The sequence below is a fragment of the Falco biarmicus genome, chromosome 9 (genome assembly GCF_023638135.1).
Source record: "Falco biarmicus isolate bFalBia1 chromosome 9, bFalBia1.pri, whole genome shotgun sequence".
NCBI lineage: Eukaryota > Metazoa > Chordata > Aves > Falconiformes > Falconidae > Falco > Falco biarmicus.
Window position 1 is genome coordinate 20,804,769 of NC_079296.1, and position 23,553 is coordinate 20,828,321.

General features: G+C 40.4%; 1 protein-coding gene across 1 annotated transcript in view; it reads right to left on the bottom strand.

Annotated features, from left to right (window-relative positions):
* Window positions 1-13,728, bottom strand: part of TRUB1 (TruB pseudouridine synthase family member 1) — a 31,006-nt gene extending 17,278 nt beyond the window's left edge. The window contains 3 exon segments of the mRNA XM_056351798.1: window positions 7,781-7,836; window positions 11,660-11,752; window positions 13,543-13,728. Coding sequence (XP_056207773.1) covers window positions 7,781-7,836; window positions 11,660-11,752; window positions 13,543-13,687 — 294 coding nt within the window. The 5' untranslated portion in view covers window positions 13,688-13,728.
* Window positions 13,729-23,553: the final 9,825 nt, after the last annotated feature.

Genomic DNA, 23,553 nt, shown 5'->3' on the forward strand with positions numbered 1-23,553 from the left:
CAACAGGAACACTGGTTCATCCGACATAGCACTGTGGCCACATATCACTTATAAATACAATTCAGGCTCACAATATCCAAGACAGGACGCAGGTTAATGTCCAGAAGTGGCTGCTTGTAGCCCAGTCTCTTCACGTAAACCTTCCTGGCACATGCTCTCTGTGGAAACCTATCCCGCTCACCAGTATGTTCCAGTTTAGCTCTTAAATTACATCTTCAACTTTAGTACCTGTTTCCTCATTCTGTCTTCTAGGACCTACACCACAGATTATACAAAATAAACAAAGATGACCTTCAGCTCCTATCTGAGAAACAGGTTTAAGGAAATTCATAATTCTCTGCCCAGAACTATAACACAGTCCTTCCAGAGGGGTAAGATTTTATCGGTACATGCAAATTCACAGATAAAACTGAATCCATGAAAGCCTTTAGGTGAATTCAAAGACATTGCTAAGGCCAAGATGCAGTAAAGTCTAAAAGGCGGTGCTAAGAGCACCTCCAAACCACCAGAAAGGAACACTACAGAAAACAATGGAGAATGGCTAGTTTAAATCTGTTAACATTTTTTTAATATGATCTTTATTAAAAAAAAGAAAAAAGCCTTGCCATGCTGCAGTCTTGATTTTATTTTAATGAATGCAAGCAAGAACTGTACGCACACACAACTTTAGAAAGGTCAAGTGGAAAGAAGGAGACACTGACCTCGTGAATGGAAGAACAGAAAAATGACACTAGAGCATGCTCTTAAAGTACTTGGCATTTTTGGAGGAAGGAGCTTCTGCAGCACAATAGGGGCAGTCTCCTCAAGATTTTCACCAGTTTAAAAAAAGTGTGAATATTAATAGAGCATGAAGCTGAGCTATTAATAGATTAGGCCTCTGGAGTGAGCATAAAAGAGACTCGAGCAACACACAGCACGTTAAGCCAGCTTACTAATGGTACCACTGCAGGAAAGTGTTATCTGTACTATTTAACAACTTCTTCCTCTACAACTTTGTTTTGGGGATAATGGGCAGGGCAGGAAGGAATAGATACTCAAATCAGCGTATGATTTGTTATCAAAAAAGCAGGTTAAAAAATGTATCATGTTTTGCAGTAACAGGTAATTAAAGACGTCCGTAGTGTGTAACACGTAAGGGCATGTTTTATCCAACTAACACTTTAACCCTTCCTGATTCCTGCATCCTCCACTGTGCAGGCTTAACATTCCCTCAGTGCATCTTGTTTCATACAGACACCAAGTTTTGATAACAACTTATACACATCCTCAAAACACAACAAAACCAGCATCATTCATGCATTTCCCAGACTTCATTTCATATATGCATTTTCCTTGTGACAAAGTAAGGAAGACAACTATCCTGTTATAAACTGACATTGATTTCTATCTAATATCTGGAGGCGTTCAAGGAACAAGATTTGTTGTCAGTAATGCAAAATAATACACACAGGATAGAAACCAATCCTAAGTTTGCATAAACAGCAATGGGTCTCTGAACCAACCTCCTCTGCTCTGGAGCGATGTCATGGAATTATAACAGAAAGCTCTGGTTCTGCAAAAACTTTCTCGAGTGTCAGTACTGGTTAAAAAAAAAAGCAAACTATTATAGCAGTACTTGGATATAGCTGTTAAAGACTACAGACATAAAGTAGGACAAGTTTTATTAATAGACGTCTTTGCACTGTATTATGCAAACATACAAGGAAGTATTCCTTGAATGTTTGCACAATAATGTAATAAATAGGATGTAAGAGAAATGTCAAGACCTCTCTGTCCTGTATCTGTATTTCAGGAACGTAATACACCTCACCTAAAGCACAAAATGGTAATTCAATGGGTGAAATTAAGCAAACACTACCTGTCAGGAAGAATTCACCTAGCCAGTCTACAAGGGCTGAAACACATTCATCTGCCCGTGGGTTAACATCTCTCATAAAACAATCACTCCATCTCCAATGTGCCAGTCCTGTTCCTCAAGGGAAACCTATAAAACACCTTTCAAAACAAGCCTGGGAACTAAAATTCATAACTCCGCTGGGTTCAGAAAAAAACCATGGGCTCAATAAAGATATTGGATTTATGGCATGCTATAACATTACCTCACACTAACCCCTTCACATGCCACAACATATAATCTACCAGGCTCTTTCTTTCCCCTAGGAGATAACCTTATCATCTCCTTTCCTCTCCTGCCTCCCTTGTAAGGAAACAATAATTTCTTTGGGCTTGAACAGAGGCAAAGTAATGACATTTTGTGTAGCTATAATCCACTTTGCTTAAATGTGCAGGTCCCACACTGCACTCTCTTTTTGCTACCTCTCCCATTTCTATAGAAAAAGAAACTCAGTCAGACCCTTGGTTATTGTGGATCTGATACTGTAAACAAAGAGGTGTGAGAATGCAAAAGGGCAGGAACCAGAGTGAAAAATTAGAAGGTGTTGCAGATGAAAAATGTCCTAGGGAAAGAGCTAAAGAGCAAACAAACCACTTCTACTTGGATTCCTCCAAGACAAATATAGACAGTTGGATACAATACTGTAATTTGGAAGCAAAAGCCCAACTAAAGCCACAGATGAACACAAGCAAAATGGGACCTGAAGAATCATCAGGCAAGCAGTAACAGTTTCCCTCGCCTTGTGACTGGGAGCTTGGCTGATCAGTTGTGAACAAAAGCTTTCTATCCCACACAGGAAATAAATTGTTTTCTTACTCTCTTTTATTAACGTGGGTGATAAAATGTAGCCCATCTGTGTGGAACAGTCTTGGGGTCTTAACTGCCTTCCCACACAGAATTGTTGGTGTACCACACACACAAACATTAACTACTTTTTCTTTCAGAAATGGTCTAACAGATACCTACCTCACTAAACTCTAAACAAATCTCAAATACACTTAAAAGTCCATGGCTTCTATTTTAGATCTGAGAAAGGGCTTGCACTTCCAAATGCCTCATTTTGATACTGTATCAATCAGTCTAATAAGAAATATTACCACTACCCACAAATCTTGCCCTTCCAAGACAATGTTAAAAATACCAAAATATGAAAAAGAAAATAGAACGCATCTCTATGATACAAAACCTACTGTAAAAGTAGTTTTGGTTTCACCAGCTCCAAAAGAAAGCAAGATGAAACAAAGAACTCAGCCAGCTGATACTATATAGAAAATTTTTTAAGATTAAAAGTGAGAATGCACACCACTAAGACAATCCTTCAAAAGGAAAGTCAGCTCAATTTTCTTGCAGTCATGACTCAAATATACGAACTGGAGCACAAATGGCTTTTGAAATGCTTAAAAAAAAACCAAACAAAAAAACCCACGAAAAAACACAGCAAGACTCTTTAGAAAGAAATTAGGATTTCCAAAGAAATAGCACTTGCACCATCATGGTGTGCATGTTAATGTGCAAACACACAACTGCTGGCAGAAGAATAGAGAACTCAGAGATGCCGAGTTCTTACAAGCCTCCTGAAAACAGGCAGATAGAGGAAATAAATATATTGCAGCTTCCACTATGAAAAAGGCTTCAGAGGGAGCCTCCAGTGTATTACTGGATACCAGAGAGTCCACGTGGGGCTCTGGTGTCTAACGAGCTGTTAACAAACGAAGTCACATGAAAAGGCTTCATTAGTTCTGCTCCTTATAGAACTACTAGATGTGCTTTTTAATGCATTAATTCATGGAACTCATCGCCAAAAGATGGAAGCCAAGGACTGACTTTAAAAAAAAACACGAATTAATGGAGAAAGCGAGCAAGCTTTATGTTTGAGAAGCTTTATGTTTGAGAAGAATACAAATTGAAGCCTAACTTTTAGGACAGCAAGATAATCACAGGAGGTAAACCTTTACGGACATTTTGTTCTGCAGCATCTGCTGCCAACCCTCCAGAGAAACAATTTTGCAACATACAAACTCTAATCCCAGAATCACACTGCAAGTCATTTACATATCTCTCAGAAATTCTCTTATGTAATTCGAATGAATTCCTGCTCAGGCAAGCCTTCTCTCATAGGATGCAAGTGTGACTGGCAAGTTTTGAGACCTGATCACTGAACTAGCACTCATTTTTCCATCCAGGATTCATAAGAACTCAAATGTTAACAATTATAATAGAACAGTTGTCACATATCAGGTCATTGACATATCTTCATTCTGCCCATCTCTTTTTAGTCTTTGTGATCATTTGGAGTTTGGGTTTTACTCTATTCAGTGATTTCTTCATTTTTTTTATAGTGTTTCACTTTGAGAAGCCACAACTTTAGACATTAAATCTTCTGTTTTAACTAGTCCCTGCCCAAGCTTGTGCAACCAGTGCAAAGTACTCAGGCAATTCCCCTCACATCACTGAGCACCTGGGGTTTCAGATTGTATGCGGACCATGACAAGAAGTTGCATCCTCAGATAAAACCAATAAGACCACACTTTCTGCTTACTGAAAGGCAGTGATTTCAAGCACATTTGATGGATGGCCAAGTTCTGGCTTTATTCACACTAGTATGGCTCAATTCTCTTAGGGTGAACTCAGACATTATTGCACTGAAAAATATGCTAATTAAGCATGGAACTGAAATCTGAAAATTTCAATTATCCTGTTTTATTCCACCTAAAACTAAAGGCTGTATGTGTTGGAAGACATGTCCTCCTGGTGGAAACTATTGGAATAATGAAGAATTTCATTGCTTACTGCTCTTCTTTTTTTTCTTCTCTGACATTTCCCTCATTTGCTTCTATGTAACAACACATTCTGGTAGATGAGAGGTTATAAAACTGGATTACTGCTTTGGAAACTGTGCTGCTAGCTAACATTTTCTAACCTATTTCCCCCCCCCCCAAAAAACCCACTTCTACACTGCATTTGAGACAGACTAGTCACCCATAAGACTGAGTTGTTCAGAAACAATTAACCACAATAAAAATTGGTCCAGCCCCATCGTATTCATTTTACTGGTGAAGCAGAAAATATTTTCTCATTCTTTATTTTGCAAACACAATAAAACAATTTCTCTCAAAATAATGCAGTACAAGAAGTCTAACTAAGACAAAGTCCAAGTCCCTGAACGCAGGAAGGAAAAGTGATTCTCCTATGAAAGATGTATTAAATGCTCAGTATTTAAATTCCAGATCCAAGAGGATTCAGCTTCTCCTCCTCATTTGGAGCATCTGAAACAAAATAAAGCAAACAAAACCTAAGATAGCCTGCTCACATTTTTATTTCTGGATAAATACTAAGAATTCAATGAGAAATCTGGAACACTAAGTAGGTATCGCCCTTGGCTGTACATTTCTATTTGTTTTGATTTAATTCATAAGGAGGTCAAACCAATGGAGAACTAGATCTACACTGAAAGAGTAACACTCCTTGTATAATGTGTATAAGATGCAAATCGAGTGATAATGTTCGGAGCTGCCACACAGAGTCAGGAAAGTTTCACACAACGTTTGGGAAAAAATCAGAAATAGTCCAATCTCTGGCAGAGCCACCATATGGAGTTTACTGCAGTAACATACGTTTTGGCCATTCAGCACAGCTCTGCTGCCAACAATGATAGACTGAACTATTTCTTTACAAGACACATTCCTATAGCCAAACAGTAAATCCTAACCAGGGAGGCTCAGACAGTTGATCTGAATCTTCATAGTAATAAAAGGAACAAAAGAAAAACATCACACTTCAACAAACACTTCAGCATCCACAATGGTAAAAAAGATAAATTAAGAGTATAAAATCCTAGCACATGGCATGGGATGCAAAAAGATACTCAAACCTAATCAGACAGTCATGGGTTTGTCTGTATCAGATCTCTCACTACATTACGAGATATTGCTGTCAGTGTGGTCAAAAAAAAAACAAGTAGGCAGATATCTGTGGAAAATTACTCAACTTCCTTAAGCCTCTCAAATTACTGCATGCCTAATTTATTGAAGTATAAATAGAAAACAGTAAAGCAGAAACAAAGCAAGCTCCCAATGAAGGCTCATGACCGCCATGCCACCTGGCACAGATGTTAGCTACCTCACACTGCCACATCAGAACACACAAACAGTTGCAGTGAAAGAGCTGATTTGCTCTAAGGAGTAATTTTGTTTGCCTCAATGAATCAAGTGCCCACAGCCTACACCAGTCTAAAGCCAGGTGAGAGCTGATGGATCTAGCTGGGGTCGCTTACCAGACTGGCCCCACTGCCCATTTCTCCTCTGTGTTTTTCTCTCTTGCCCCTCAGCAGCAGCTATAAGCCTCCTTGAGTTATCTGGGGAAAATGTTTGGTTAGGTAACACTCCCATTGTCTACAGAACTTTATGGTGAAGTTGCCAAGGACCCTGTGCATACTCTGTTTTGCCAAAAACGCAGAAACTACGTCATCTATCACAGTGTTTCCACTGTGAACATGAGAACATCAACTTAAGAGATACTTCAATTGCTTTACGTGGTTTTCAATCAACAATTTCCACACATTTAGCTACGATGACTTAATTTAGATGAAGTATCTCAATGCCTTTAACTTAAAAGTTCTTTGAAAGGAGATGTCAGGTGGTAACTGGTTACAATTCCACTGTAAATCCAGCTGCAGCTGCTTACTGCATGTTTCAAAACACAGATGCCTCTGATATCCGGTCCTATTAACCAAACGCAAACCCATTACAGTCAGTGCAGGGACTGACACTGTCCACAGTAAGTTTTGGATCAGACTTTATAGCTACATCCTTTTATCCTGGTTGTTTCTCTTCTGTCAAATTATTTGCCTTTGAGTTGAACTGAAGATTGTCAATCTCATTCTACCTCAGGCTATCAGTTCAGCACCTGTAAAGAGCTTAAGCCTTTACACCAGAAGAGAATGGGAAAAATAGAATAAAAAATGCATTAGAAAGGCTATCAATTTGCTGAGTCTGCTATTGACTTTCCCCAAGTTTAAAATGAAATTTGGAAGACTTAATTGATTTCTGCATCTGCCACTCTTTCCTAAACTTCTCATTTAAAAACAATGGGTAAAACCACAGGATTTTACTTGCGAAGAAGGAATCAACACTGGTAGATTATTCTTGGGAGTATATGCACTTGTTTGTGTAGGTAACACCTACAATCTGAAACACACTCACCAAAGACAAAGCACAACTAATCAAAAGCAGCCATGAACAAGATCACCATCTGTCAAGGCTCCAGTCTGGATTATCTCATGCAGCCACAAGGCTTTTGCTACCTTTGGCTTCTTACACGTGCCTATCCATGCACTTGTAGAGCATTTATCTACAGGAGCTACAATCTGGAATGACAGACACTATCACAACTACAAAACACTTAATTCCACAAGGTGCCTCTTAAGGCCTCAAGGTATTTAAAAAGAGAGAAAGGAAACAAAGATGGTCTGTTAATGCAAGCTAAACAGCAATTAAGTTATCTACACATAAGGAACATAACCAAAAACTGAGTAGTCATACACAATTATATCCTGAAAACATCACTTAAAATGCCACCTTCATTATAGTTTTTGTCCCTTTTTGTAAAAAACACACTAAGTAGTATAAAAATCCTCCAGTAAAATAGGAATTTGGTGTTTATTAACATTTTGTATAAAAACCAAGACAAATGAAATTTTTTAAATAACCATTCTGGACATACAATCTTAATATTGAATTTCTGACTAAATACAAAAAGGAACCAAAGAATATGTTTATACTAAATATGCAGGATGGCTGAGATGTTTGTATGTTGATGCAGTCTTCACTTGAAGAAAAGAAAACAAACAAAAACCCCTACTAATACAAGTCTTTTAGCATTCCTTACCTTGGAACCTGCCAACATAGTTTTCAGCATTTTAGTTCCTTTTCCAATACCAACCACTAAAAAAGACAGAAGAAGAAAAAAATTCCACTTCAAAACCAGCTCTGCAGTTCCCTTATTCAACACCAATCACTACTACATATTACACCGGTCAGAAATACAGCCTTTCATGCTCTGGTAGCATATGAAAAGCGTCAACACTTACGAGAAAGTATCTCTGATGTTCAAACAATATGAGACTAGTAAAAGGAAAAAAATGTCTAAAGCAGAAGATAAAAAGCTTCACCTATTGTTAAAATGCTTTAACTCAACCTCTAGATTTATTTGACTTTTAATCACCACAGAAACGGATAGTGCAATTAACTCCGTCTCTGGTTTGATGAAGGCTATGGCTCACTAATAATGAATCCAGCCTTCACTGTAACTAAATAGCCCTTTTAAAGGTTGATAGTGACCAAGAGTAATGCAGTTAAGATAGCATAATAAAATTTATTTTCTTGCTGTAAGCCTGATAAACAAATAATCAAAATGTCCAATTCCCTCTGTCAAAAATCTTTTATTATCAAACCTTCTTATTATTGCATACGTAAAGACTAGCGTCTTTCAATATTAAACCACTATTCTACAAAACAGCAATCAGTCAGCTTTTCATAAGAGACAGAAAGAGCTGTATTTTATTTTAAAGCTATTTAGACAGGTGCTTTCCTTGAATATGCTTTCCTATTGATTTTTTCCACATACAGCAATCCAAAGAAACAATGAAAATTTTATAAGGAAATTACTTTTGTGTACAACTTATGAAATACGTAAAATCTTATGTCCTTGATTCCCTGATTTTAATAAAACTACAGGAGTTAAGGGACTTACAGGAAATCTGCTTTGTGTTAACCAGGAGCCGCTACCAAAAGCATGAAACACAATGAACATGAAAAGAAAACCAAAAAAACCAAAACATGTGCCCTAATACTTCTCAATCTTTACACTCTGAGACTCATCAGATTACTTCTTATTCTCAATTACTTCTCTTGTTCCTGAGGATTTTTAGTCACACATGCCCCTGTGCTTGTGCCTTTGTGTACCTTCAGTTCAGCCTGTTCCTGTCATTTGCCAGATAGGAAAGAGCTGCAACAAAGCTGAGAAAAGGAGATAAGCACACAAATAAAATTTTATAACCAAGCACTTTTCTTGCAATGTGATGACATCACTGACACTTCAACATAACTGCTAAGCTGAAATTTGCTGAAGACTGTCAAGAGATTCAGTAGCATAATTTTAAAGAAACAGTGAATGCTTCTGTGAACAAGACACTAACAATTTCCCCTATTAATCATCAGCTTGTGTAGCACGTGTATTATTGAAAGGCAACATAAACTAAACTTGCCAGACTACACAGAGCACAACAAGGTTTAACTGCATTTTTAATTTTTTATACTTTTTCATCTTTTCTTCTACTATGGAAGCATAATTCATAACTGCAACATAGAAACAAGCCAAGTATTTAAAATTCCCATTTTACAGCAAGAAAGACTAAACTGGAACCACAGCCTTAGACTGATATTAAAAGAAGATATTCACTAAGACTTGACCTACAGTTCTTTGCTTCTTGTATCTAAAATAAGAGACCTAATGTTAAGAAGTTGAGTCCTAGCTCCCACCATCTTTCACATGCAATGGAAGCCACAAATGGGGACAGGACAAAAGACTTCCCTCTCAGACAGCAGTCGCTCCAGGCTCCTACCAGTGCAGGGCCATCACATGCCACCTGGTCTCTAAGCTGCCTTTCACTCACACGCCATGGATCACTGACCTCTGTCTCCAAGGTCCTTCCTCATCTACATTTGCTGTCAGTAGGAAAAGAAATATAAAAGTATATTTTCTGACGAAAAGCACCAGCCAGTTACTTGCAGGACACCTGGCACACTAAGCAAGACTCTGTACCAACATTTTACAAGAGCACGTAGTGATAGGACAAGGAGGGGTGGACTTAAACTGAAAGAGGCTAGATTAAGATTAGATATTAAGAAGAAATTCTTCACTATGAGGGTGATGAGGCACTAGAACATGTTGCCCAGGGAAGTTGTGGATGCCCCATCCCTGGAAGTGTTCCAAGGCTAGGTTGGATGGGGCTTGGAGCAACCTGGTCTAGTGGCAGGTGTCCCTGCCCATGGCAGTGGGGTGGGAACTAGATAATCTTTAAGGTCCCTTCCAACACAAACCATTCTATGATCCTAAAAACTAATTCCCATGAAGAAAGTTATAGATAAGCAGTACATAAAACCTGGGCAACAGCAGCACAGATCAAGAAAGGTTAGAGGTTTCAGAAAATAATTACTTCTATTATGCTGCTGTCCATGATGAAAGAAAGATTCCTGCCCCACCACGCTATCCCAAAAAGCAGCACATATTTTCTGCATAACTTGTTTCTGTTGTGTCCCCCCCTCTCTCCTCATTATCTTACCCAAACCCACAAGAAATCTGGGCACATTCCCCTTCCCACTCCTCTTCAACCTAGCTACCATTGATTTTTCTCTGTGTGTTCCGTATGGCAGTGAAACGAAAGATCCTGTGCCTTTTTTTAATCGATCCATAGCATATTAAGGTGATGCACTTATCTGTCTTTACCAAGCACATCAAGCCCAAGTACTTTTTGTCATGCCACAGGAGCAGGCTTTGGAGACTGCTGGATATCAGAGAACAGTAGGAGAAGCAATTAAGAAGCACGAGTGATTTTTCTTTCCTATGGATCAATGCTGTTGACTTTCCACAATGAGTAGTAGCACGCTCAAAGGGAACATATGCGTAAATGAAAAATGCCTGTTTCAGCAATACACACAGTATTCTCCAGTAAGTGGCCACACAGTACAGGAAATTGGAACAAAATGAGTTAGTGCTTACTTCTATCCCAAGAATGTTACATTTTGCAACGTTCACAGGTGACAGAGAAAGACAATGACTACCCTACAGGCCCCTACTAGCAAAAATCTCAGCAAGCAACACCCCCCTGAAAAGCACAGCTCGCCCTGAGAGAAGTCATTACAACAAAACTAAGTCGTTTCACTTTCAGTGTATACTCATAGCTGTACCTGTTGATTTTCAATACAAAAAAAGTACTGTTATTCCTTCTAGCCAAGCAGGGCTACAAGGCTACGATTTAAGCAAGATGTAGTTTGCATGTTACTTATCAACAAAACTACTGCTGACAATCTATGATACGGGAATAATCCAGCCTAACAGTCATATCCACAGCTGAGTTTTCAACACCAGCAATTAACACATCCTGTTCCTTAAAAAAAAAAAAGGAATTTGATACATGGATTGCCATGAAAATTAAAAGACAAAATCTCTTTGATGACTCTTCTTTAAGAAAACAGACGGTACAGGAAGCAAAAACTGTTTCTGTACTGAGCCTCAAAAAAAGCAGCAGCTGAACTGATCTTACATACCTTTCATTTGGTGAGTATTACAACCCAAAAGGCGCCCTCAAAACCCCAGGAAAGTATTAGTTTAGAACAAACACTTTAGAAAATTATGATGACTATAAATCCTCAGCTTAAGTAAAACAAGCCACCAATTTCTGAGGTAATTTAGAATTCAATACACAAGAGTCTGTATTTTCACATAATAAACCACAAGTTATTTCAGGAATTGGGGGTGTGGTGTGGGGTGTGTTAGCCTTCCGTTAAGAAACATATTATATGCATGTAAAAGTATATGCAGAGGAAATTTAATCCAGACCACTTTTCCACAGTAACCTGTCCTTCCCCAAAAACCACAAACCCTGCCATGTGCATCCCAAATTGTTCCTTCACTTCTGATTACATGTAGGCATGAAAACATTTCCTGAAATCATCTTTTGATGACTGTATTTATATTTTTCATTACCCAGAACTCCTGCTGCTGCACTGTCCAAAGTTCCACCATGTCCAATTTTCAAAACTTGATTTCTTTTGTTCCCATTTGTTTGCACACCAGCTTCTGCAAATAGAAATTGAAAGGAAGAATTATAGGATAACCACAAAACACAGGAAAAATAGCACATATTTCCAGACTGCTAAAGGAGATAAAAATCAATTATTTAAACTATGAATTAGTAGTGCAGAAACTGCTGTACTGAATAAGAGCAATGACTCATCTAGATCTACTCCCAACCTTAAACAATTTGCAAGCTATTTTCACTTAGATTCTAATCAAGTCTTATATACCATTATACCGTTATAAACAGACCTTCACAGAAAATTCTACTAGTAAACCAGGGGGTTGGTTCACCTGTGAAGTTTCAATAACAAAGCACACAAGAACTAGCAGCAGAGTTCCAAAAATCACCTATTACACACAAATTTTCTGTTACATAATCTGAGCAATCCTTGTATCTACTTCCATGTAACAGGTCATGCTATGCATGTATGCAGCCCTATGGAAACTCTGCCATGAACTGAACTTGCTCACTGCTGCTTTTAAGCTGTCAGAGCATCTCAACCCACCATACTTCCTATGCAGCTGGTGACTCCAGGAATACTGCAGTCCAATGCACCTTATTTATTAGTATTAAATATGACAAATGCTCTAAGCTTCCTTACCTACTTCTATTATCTCTCCATTATGCCTTTCACACCAGGGAATCAGACATGATCCAGCTAAATCTCTTCCATACAAAGCTGAACTGAAGTCCATGCCTACACTACAGTTCACTTCAGTGTAGATCTGCCTGAATAAGCACTCACCAGTCTGAAAGTATGTTCTCACTTCATCAGGAACCGCCCAAAAGCCCCGATTAGATGATCAAGTCCCCATATCCATTATAAAGAGAATCTAGGCCATAGTCCCTCACACTTTGCAATGATAACATATTTTTTTCCCTAATATCTGACACACAGGCTTCCCTGTATTCTGAAAAAGCAGTTTCTGCAGACTACACCCAGGACTTTCAAATGCCTCGAAACACTGTGCTTTTCCCTCATTTGGTGGTTGGTTTTGTTTTTTTTTTTAAATGGCAATAGGTAGCAGGACTGAAGCAGAACATTCTGCCAGTGCTGTCCTGCAGAAATGCTGCTGGCAACCATTCTGGCAGATAGGTGCATGCTGTCCCCGGGACCCGGTTCAACAGCTCGCCAGGCAAGCTGGGATCCCGTGCACCGTGCACTGCAGGGCTGTAGCTTTCTGCCGAGGCAAATCTCACCCCCACTCAAAACGAAGGCTCACATCATGCTGTACCTCTAGGCGATAAGATGCCTGCCCCAAAAACATCTGTGGTCAATATGGCCTTACTGCTCACTGTGCTGTGTGACCCACATGCTGAGTCTCACAGGGACCCAGCAGCTCCACACAGCGAGCCAGAAAGTAGCCAGAAGCGACTCCATTCCCCCAGTCTGGCCCATGCCACAGCTGCAAACTACTACAAAAGCAAAACAAAACAAACAAACAAAAACCCCACAACAACAACAACAAGACAATTCTCCTTAAGTGTTCTGAACGCTGAGGAAGAGGGTGCAATGGCTCCAGCACCCTAACGAACACACATGCCGACACCCCCCCAGCCATGCCGGGCAGGGCAGACTCGGCCACAACACTCGGGGGCTAAACTTAGCGTGTTCACACACAGCCGGCCCGCTCCTGCCCTGGCACCGCCGGCAGGGCCTACGCGCACCTCCCTGTCGCGATTTCCTGTCGCGATTTCCTCACTTTAGCACCAAAACTCAACCTCGGGCCTCCAGGCCGTACTCGAGGAGTCCGCGCCTCACCGTGCGTCCCGCGGCCCGGCCACCTACCTGCTAGCAGCTTCTCCTTGAGGATGTTGAGCACGCCGGCCGAGGTGGGCCCCTTGGGCTTGTACACCGCGAACAGCCCGCTCAGCGAGAAGAGCTTGTCGGCGGCCTTGCCCAGCACGACGCCGCCCGCCTCCCTGGCAGCCATGCTCCCGGCAGGCCCCGCCGAGCAGGGCCGCCAGCCCGCCGGGACCGCCCGCCCTCCGCCCCGCCCGGGGGCCGCCGGGAAGTGTAGTCCGGCGGCGGGGAGGCCGTGAGGGAGGCCGTGAGGGGCGGCCGCCGGGCCGGGATCCCCCCCCCCGCACAGCCCGGCGGCGGGAGCGGCTGCGGCACGGTGGCCAACGCGGGGGAGCTCCCGCTGGGAGGCCGGCAGTCCCGAGCGGGTGGCTTTAGGTAGCGCCGCCAGGCACAGGGGCGCTAACTGGTGTGTGGCCCCTCACCCATCGCCATGTTAGACGTCGTTCCTTTGTTACCCCACTGTATTCTACTCCACTGACTAGTTGCTCAGTCCATTAATCTTCCCGCCTTTGTATGAAAGGGCGCTGGGAGGGCAGGCGTCCCATAGACCTCTCTCCATGCAGAAGTACAGCATGTGATTTTTCCTCTTCAGGCCCGATGCATAGGGACTTGTTTCTCTGGCAACATTCCCAAAGCATTTCAGCAAGCCATGCCTGAGCAAGGCACCGAGAGCTTGGATGTTTCAGTCAGGCATTTCATGTATTCATTTGCAAGAGCCCACAGACAGAACCACAAAGAGACACTTAATAGGGAAACAAATACATGGTTAGCTGAGGGCTAAAGAGAAGCAAATCTTCCTGCTGAAGTCAATGGCTGCATCTGTACATGGCGGGATCAAGGTCCCTGTGTGGTTTTTCAGCCTGTACCTGAGTCAGCAGCTCACACCGTGCCTGCTGTCGCCTTCCACACCAGCACAGCCTGCGCCACCATGTCTGGGGCTCCCTGCGCCCCACAACGCCTGCCCATCTCCCCTGCACGCCACTTGTGCGTGTTATTAATCAGACAATTTATTTGCTTAGATCTCTTCTACATAGCTGTAATCTGGCTGTAGAAATGCTCCCCGTTGCCATAAGCTGCGAGCGTGGGTTCCCTGGGGAGTGGTACAGGTGGCCACCTTTGCAGGACAGGGCAGCAAGGTGTCAATACGGCTCCAGAAGATAAAATGGCAAAGCCACACTGGTACAAAAGGTCAGCGAGAAAATTGCTACTGATTGACATGGAGTTAAAATGTAAGCGGAGTTGTGGAAGGCATGTTGTAAACCACGATGGAGGTTTTTTTGTTGCAGATAATTGTTTAGTCAGGCTAACCATTTGAAAACTATTCTCGCTGATTCCCTGTTACAAAGAGCATAAACATAGATCTCTCTGTAAGTAGGCTCAAGCAAAACTATTTAAACATGACTGTTAAGAAATGGTGTAAGCTTCTGAGCAAGGAGATTGTGGCCCAAGGGCTGCAAAGCAAACTTGTCACGCCGTGATGGCCAGCAGTGTCATTGGGTCAGCGGACTGTTCTGAAAACATCACAAGGATCAGAGGGAGATTATGTAGAAACGAGAACTCCACTCTTGGCACAAAGACATCCTCAATGCAGAGCACCTCAGCTTTCCAAGAATGCAGTGGCAAAAAGGGCCCGTGAAAAAACTTCCTGTACTGCCTTACTACCTTCTCAGGACTGACCTAACCAGAGAATTGTCTAACATGATGCAATTAACCTGACGCAGTCATAGGACACAAGCTGAAGGTCAGTGTCTGACCCTCAGTATTGTTTACACAATTTGCAAAAAGGTGGGGTTTTTTTTATTTTTTTTATTATTTTTTTTTTATTATTATTTTTTTTTTCTCAGAATAGGGTTTCAGGTATCTAAAGAAACTACCCCCTACTCTCCTTTTTAGTATTGATCAGGAAGTTCTTGTAGGTCTCCCAGACTTCTGCATCAGCAATTAAAACACAACACTTTGTTATTGCAGCAGATGGAGTCTTTGAAGGCTTAGAAAGAAGAGGTTTGCTTTGACTTCAGTGAGCATTGGATAAGGGCCCAGATTAAAAATTGTGAAAAATCTATTAACGACTGTCAGTATTTTAGTTAGCTGGAAGTATATGTGTACATAAATCACACATAGCTCTCTTCGTGGGGCAAGGTTATTCAGCATTCAAAATGGTGGGAATGATGTACCAAACTGTTCATCTCAAGAGCCTTACTTCAGATTTGCCTCATGTTGCTTGTGATTAAAAGTCATTACCATCTGCTCAGTAGCTTATTTGAAATGAGATGTTTATCTCCAATGATTCCCAGACAAGCCAGGATCCACAACAACCAAAAGCATGATCACAGTTACTGACTTTATTTGCAACCTTAATAAAGGGGCTCAGTAAGTGGCTGAGAGGATGATCTTGCTTTATGCATGGAACATGACAGGTCTAGTAGAGGCAGGCCAAAACCTCTGCTCAGGTCACTGGAATTGCACAAAGTGATGCCTTGAGGATCTGGTACAATTATGCTTTATAGAGAAGAGATAATGGGTAGTAGCTGTTGTACGTGGAAACAGCAGATGAATACTATTGCAGAAGACAAATCTGTTACTTGCTTGTGCAGAACAGAGTTGCAACATTTCCTTCCACCTTCTCCAGAAAGATGCTCACTTTTTTGTGTGCTTTCAGACTGGCTTTGTTGAGGTAATGCTCACAGACCACAATGCAGAAGAAAATGATGCTGCATTACAGCTTTTAAAGTAGATTCAGTAGCAACAGGCTACTGTATTTGTGTCCATTTTGTGGCTTTATCGTCTGTATCCAAATCAGAGCAAATAATTGCAAAAAGGTCAACCACGGCTCATGATCTTCCTGTAAAACCAAAGAAATGCAGCCTTTTGAAAGTTTAGGTCATAGTCATGTAAACAGTTCCTTGTCAGCTAGTTGAATTTCATCTGTAATAGGAACTATCAAAGCCTGAAATACATAGATTTTTTTTCCTCTAACTGTTCCATCTCCATAGTAAGGCACAGATAAATAACTCTTCAACTTGTTAGTTCATTTGGTCCCATTCAGATGGGCATGAAGTGAATAATTCATCATGCATGAGTGGTTCTTCTGAACAAAAGTAGTTTCTTCAGTATCTTGTTGTACTGCAGCAATTTTGAAAATTTCATTTAGAAGAAAAGGCTCCTAAACTGCAAGTATTTCTTGAGCAGATTTTTGGGTTTCGTTCATAACAAGATCGATAGTTACTGTTTAAACCAATTTGGATTTGAACTCCAGGCTTTTGTTTACTTTTAGGAATATATTTCTTAGACTTTTATTTTGGCTTCTCTGGTATTAGAGATATTATTTTTAATTTGGAATAGTTTAGACAAGAAGAAATTTTGGTTAGCTGATTTAATGCTGATTTATAGTGTCAATTTGAACTTAACCAGACAGAATATAGTAGGATCCAAATGTTTTTAGCTGTTTCTTCTTTATGTGAAATCCAGTTCTGACAGTTAGCTGAACAAGAGAACTGCAATTTTTCCCGACCACTGGTAAGACACAAATGGTGTAGAGCTATTGAGAAATATCATACAGATATCATTTCAGTTGCTCCTTATGGACCCTCATAGAACTGGAAAGTTACTTTTAATCTCTGATACATGCCCAGGTCTGTCTGTAATGATAGAGGACTAAGCATCGTCTGGGATCAGAAGATTCAGTGATGCTGAGGGCAAGAAAAACAAAATACATTTTGCAGATCTTTGATTTTATTGCTAATAAATGTCTCTGTGGGATTCTCAGTTCTTGTTTAAATTTGCAGTTTCTTGTTACAGTTTCTGTCAAAGAACTAATTTTCCAAGAAGCTGCATCCTAATTAGGAACAATGCAGAACTCGCCAGATGTGCATATGGAAGAAGGCATCATATGAGGAATTGTTTATATGGACAATTCAAGCCCAACCTGCCTCTCTGTAAATTCAGAAAGTAAGGTTAAAAGGACCTGGACACTATTAAATCTGAGAAGCTGCTAAATGCCACAGCTAGAAAATGAATTCAGCAATACAAGTTGAACTGGACTATGTTTTCTTGAAAAACATTAAATCTTGGAGATACTGGGAGACAGAAAAAAAAATAGATCTGTAGCTTCACTAGTCATTCAGATCTGTACCTGTTTTCTCAACTGACTTGGTACAAGTTCAGCATTCAGATAAATGTGTTAATAATCAGCCCTTTGGCAACTCATTCTCATCTGGTAAGTGCACATATAGGCTGATTAACTATTTGTGATGGATATGCAAAAAAGAGAATACCTGAGCTTCTCAAATTACCTCCTTTCCTCAACTTTTCATTTGAGTGAAGGAAGAGATTGTACCTCCAGAAAAAAGCCACCTTCAACATCTAGCATTAAACTCATGCCAAAGTTGAATATTGTGCAGTTTTCTTGGCACAAGAAGGCTAAAGCCTGTGAAGCCCCCATGTGTTGTGAGTGAAGAGCTTCTCTTCCGAAATGCTCCTGCACTTCAAGATTCAATGTGTGTAACTGCAGCAGTGGCAGAGCCATCTCCTCTGCACAAACAACTGAGGCAGCTCAGATCCCCGGCCTGCTACTGGAAGCCTGTAGCAAATGCTTAAGGAAAACATAACAAGGAAGGGTGCAAGGAGTTTTTCCCCTTACATACCCTCCCAGCTTCTTGTTGTCAGCAGTCGGAGGTATTTTTAGCCAAAGCTTCAATGTGGACCTTTAGACTTAACCATTATCAGTGGATCCTCCTGCTGTTGTCTAATCTGCCTAATTGCTCTGGCAATGACCTTCTCAAGTTAGATGGAGGTTGTATGAAGGACTCCTGCTTATTTTATCATTTATTTTGAGCTACGTTGACTAGTACTAGGTATCTCCTGACTCTAGTACAATGAAAAATGGAAAATTCAGTCATTTATTTCCTCCATCTCTCTCAAGATTTGAAGGGCCTTAAATCATACCTTGCTCTCCCCCGTCTATCTCTTCTCAACGTGAAGAATCCTATTAAGTCTTTCTGCAGCTTTCTATTTAGTCACCCTTGGACAGAGGCTATTTGTTGGCTATAATCTTCATTATGATTGTAACCATCTTCTCCATCTATTTTTAGATTTTACAACATCCTTCCTGGTATGGGGTGACCAGTATTTTACTAAGAAATTAAAATAGGGCCATGCTATGGTTTTATAGCATGGCATGACAAGACCTTCTCTTGTGCTTTCTGTTCTTTCCCAAAATTCTTAGCACCTGATTTATTTTTTTGGTCTCTTTATGAGGTGCAACCCTTGACCTCCCGGGCACAGCTGTAGAGCCTCTTTCTGCACCAGTGAGATCAGATAGCATCATTAGCAGAGCTGAGTATAGATGGTAGCAGGTGCTTCAGGCCCTCACCATACTTTCCTGATGGCCTGACACTTCACGTATTGCAAGTGAAGCTGCCTGATAGCTGTTCTCTTTCTCCCTGTATCCTCCATGTTGTGGATGCTTTTGGGGGTCTACAGGACAAGCACACAAGTTATGTTATTAGGGAAATAATAATTCTCTGCAGAAGTAGGATAGCACACATCATTATTTGCTTATTAGTCTTTCCTCCCAGTCTGACAAGTCTTCATACTCTTCCCAAGAACAGCCCACACTGGGTGACTCACAGCAAGAAAGTAAACAGCCAGCTGAAAAGCATTTCTGCAAAAGGCAGAAGAAGCACAGAGATGAAAGTTCACATTACGATCTTGGAGTTACAGCCCAAAATGTAGCAATTCCTTACAAGCTCTTGTCTTATAAGAATATGCTCATAAGAAGAAAGAAATATCTCCCCTCACACTGAAGAAGGGCTGTCCAGAAACCCTAGAAAGGGCAATGGCTAAGCATCTCAGATTTTTCCTGCCACGAATAGTGGGAACATAGGTAGATGACCTCTCCCCAGACAAGACCTTGATCTACAAAATCTTTCCTCTTACTGGATGCATCCCCACAAAAGCCATCCTACACACTGGCTGAACCTGGCCTTTCTCAACCTAACTTTAACCTGACAGTTTTCTCTAAGCCACCTTCTTTTCTTCACTACAAAGATTTGATCCTTTTGGCTCTAACTCTTTCAAAGAAACACACACTCTATATATATTCATCTTTTACCTGAATATTCACACCTTGCAACTGCTCCTTGATGTCTGCCTAGCTTAACACCTTTGCTGTGAGATGCTTCTAGACATCACCATCCCAAACAATTACCTATGATAAGGTCAACGCTGTGGATTTGCTGTCCATTGTCCCAAGAATGAAACAGGAACCAAGGAGGTGTTGGCTGTGTTCCCTGGCCAAAGAAGTCAGTGGCCATTCTGGCTGGTTTTGCCTAGAAGATAACCTGCTGGCATGACAGCAACCATGGCACACCTTCTTCATCCTCTTCTATTGGCAGAATCTTGCCCTAAATAATAAGCACAAGTAACCACGGATTAATTCCAATTAATTCAGAAGTGCAGACAAACAAAAGTTGCCATTGCCCGTGGGTGGGGGCTGCCAATTGCATCACTAATGAGAACTCCAGAATCAATAATCAGGGAGCTCCAGGCAGTGAAGTATATTTCTAATGCACATTATAATACTGTTGACAGAAATTGTTCCATTTGCCATAAATTATTCAACTTTCAATTGTTTAGGCTTTGGAGTCTGTAAAGATGCTAATTGCCAACTGTAAGATTAAATTGATAATGTCTGCTTTTTATTTTTATAAAGTTGGACTTAAAATCACAAAGAGAAGACAGACGTTGATTTTACAGATGCCTTGTTGAAAATAAGGAGATCAAAAAGATGATGAGTGTTCTGCTTTTTTATTCAGGGTTGCGATCATTAAAACGACGTTCCATATTTACCACATCTGTGTGAACAAAGTAACAAACATTTTTACCAGCCTACATACGTAGATCAATATTTCACTCCATCTGGGTTATCCCATCCCATATCTTAATCACGGACAATGAGCAACCCTAAGATGAGACTACATTTTCACATGTCACATCTGAAGTGCTATACTTTTCTTTGAAATAAGAAATTAAAATGTAGTTGAGTATTTACCAGGGTTTTTTTACATTTCTTCCAGATTTTCATGTATTTGTTTAATTTTTTCATTGGCTGTTTTATCTTGCAGGATTTGTAAGGATATTGTTTAGACAGATGGACAAAAAGAAAGTTTGTTCTTTGTAGTAATCACCATGGGGAAATGATAATGACAAGTTCATTTATATAATATATACATATTATGCTTAGAAAAAAGGCTATATGCTAGAACTATAAATTCAATATCATTTAGAAAGTCAGTCTGTTTTTTTCCACTTTAAACTGATTTCATTTCATTTGAGCCCCTGTTTAAACTGTTTGATGGGGGAAAGAGCTATTCATGGTATCCTGGTTCACATTCCACTTCTGAAAGGAGCATCAGTGCATCCAATCTCAAACGTGAAAAATAAATAAACTAAAATAAAGGAGGTTTTCCTCTGTTAGATGTTAAAAACTCCTTCCTGGAAAGCTGAAAAAAGGCCAAAGTATTTTTTTCTTTCAGCTCAGTTCACTTTGAAGCAGTGTTCACTTACACATCTGAAGAGCTTGATCCCAGGAGTGCTATCTGATGAAGTCAGTGAGAGGTAAAGGATGCTCAAAATCATGCCCTAATTGGTAACTTGGCTTGAAGGTACGTTCTCTGTCCTACTAAGAAGCCAGTTTACAGCAATCGTCCTATGCTGTAATAAAATCGTGGTAGGCTTTGGTGGCTGAGACTATCAGTGCATAAATGCAGCATTGAAAAGAGGCACTAAATGGATGTACTGTGGCAATGATATTTTGGCAAATGATAATCAAGAGGTGACCAGAGATGTGCAAAAGAGATCTACTTGAGTTACTGCTTCGGTATGGATGCTCTGCTTGAGTATCCTTTTGGTTTAAGCCCTTTTGTTCACAGGAAGGGCATTAAGTTACTTTGTTTCTGGAGTATATTTGTTACTTTTAAATCCAGTGCAGTCTATTTAGTCTTTCTTGATGCTTCTTTGTGAAACATTAATGAGAAGCTCACGCACACAGTCATAGAATTTGTCTGATTACTCCATTCATATTTAATAAGCTTGCTGCTTACACTTCAGAGTAACAACAGAAATTAGATAACGCAATACTTAAGTCCTCGAGTGCCCCTAAATTTGGTTTTAAATTATTCATTGTACTGGCTAAGGGCAAGAGAGCTGTTGTAACCCGAAATTTATCTAAATCTTGCATTGTCTAATTCGTGCCTCTTTGTTGTTACTCCTACTATAAAATAACTAATTTTTATTGAAACTGAAAACATCCAGTTTTTATCTGTTGCAGATTTATCATAATTCTCTGCAGAATTACTGCAGTCAGCTAAAACCAAAAATCATTTAGTTGGACTTCAGCTGTATATACAAAATGCTAGCCCTGCAATCAAGTAAGACTGGGAAGATCTGTTCTGTTAAGGTAGTGATGATATTTTCTAGCTAAAACATTTTAAAGCTGTCAGTTAGACAAAACCACAGATATTAACCAGCTGCACTCCCACATTTTTAGATTTTTATGGTTTCATTCTATAAACTAAATGTCTCTTTCCTCTGGGTTATATCCAGAAACACACTACCAAGGTAATATTTTTAGGATCTTCAAAGTAAATAAACCTTGTAAGGTAAAAGGTCTAATCTAAGCCTTGGTGGGCCCCCAAGCAGTCTAAAATCGTATCCTAAATGTTGGTGGGCTCATAATCTATTTACCAAAGCAGATGGAATCTGTCATACCTTCAGATTCATTGCTGGGAACGTCCCATTCTTAGAAGTCATATCTGAAAACAGGACGAGAAAATATAGCTCAGTTCAGATGTATCCCAAGTTTCACAAAAGCAGGAATTTATAAGAACAGCTCACTTAAGGAGACTTGTGTCTTTTGATCCAGTCCCCTAGCAGAGATTTGCTTTCCTCATGAGAATGGTTCATAAACCACTTCTGAGTTTAAATCTTTAGTGGAATATGTACATATGCCCAGCATCAAAATGGATCAAGCACCTAGGGTGCTGGCTGTGAAGTTTATCTCTAAGTGTTGTTACAGACTAGCTGGCTGTCCAACAGCATGGGGCAACAACAGACTTAAGGGGAGGGGTACCAGAGCATCAGTGAAATACCACCTCCTTCCAAAACATCTCAGGGGAAAATAAATATGAAAAATAAAGTGGGGTGTAACTACGTTACACACAAGCTAGAGGAACCCAGAAGCAGTGCAGCTCCCCCACCTTTTCCTCCTTGCCTGCACCGCTGAGTGAAATGGCCCCACTGTGGAAAGCCCCAGTCCAGGTGAGCGGCAGCACAAAATTTGGTCAGTTCCCACTTCCCACACTTCAGCTTGATGAAACCACCTGGTCTGAAAGGCCAAAATGAAGAAATAGCATAGAAAATGTTGTTACTCTGTTCCTAAAATACAGTAAGTCCCCATTAAAAGTTTGGAACCTCTTTGTACTAATTGCCTTTCAGGTGACATGTGTGGTAATGTGTCATTATCATCACCTACCTGTTACTAAGAAATAAAGTAACACATGTAAGAGTCGGAGGCATTTTGTTGCATCTCGAGTGCTGTTTCACTGGAACGCTTATAGAGACAGATTGCATATCCTGACAGCAGTCCATGGGGGGAAAAAAACAATTTTGGGAAGGCAACACAATCTAAATTTCTTAGAGTTGAGCCAACAGACAGATGGCAGGAACTAAACGTCCTTAAAAAATTCCCATGGCCGTGGCTGTCCTGCCGTCAGTCTGATACCTGGCCAAACTGAGGGCCCCAGTGAATGAACTGCAAGGAGCTTATAGCTGCTTCAATCCAAAAAAGCTTAAGGGAAAAAGAGCTGGAAGAGATGAACTGCTGTAAATGACGGCGACTCAGAAAGTTAATACGGGGACCTACCCATTCAATCCTGGCAATAGGAGAGAGTGACTCTAAAAGAAATCTGTGATTTGATAGTCAATAAGTTTTTTTTT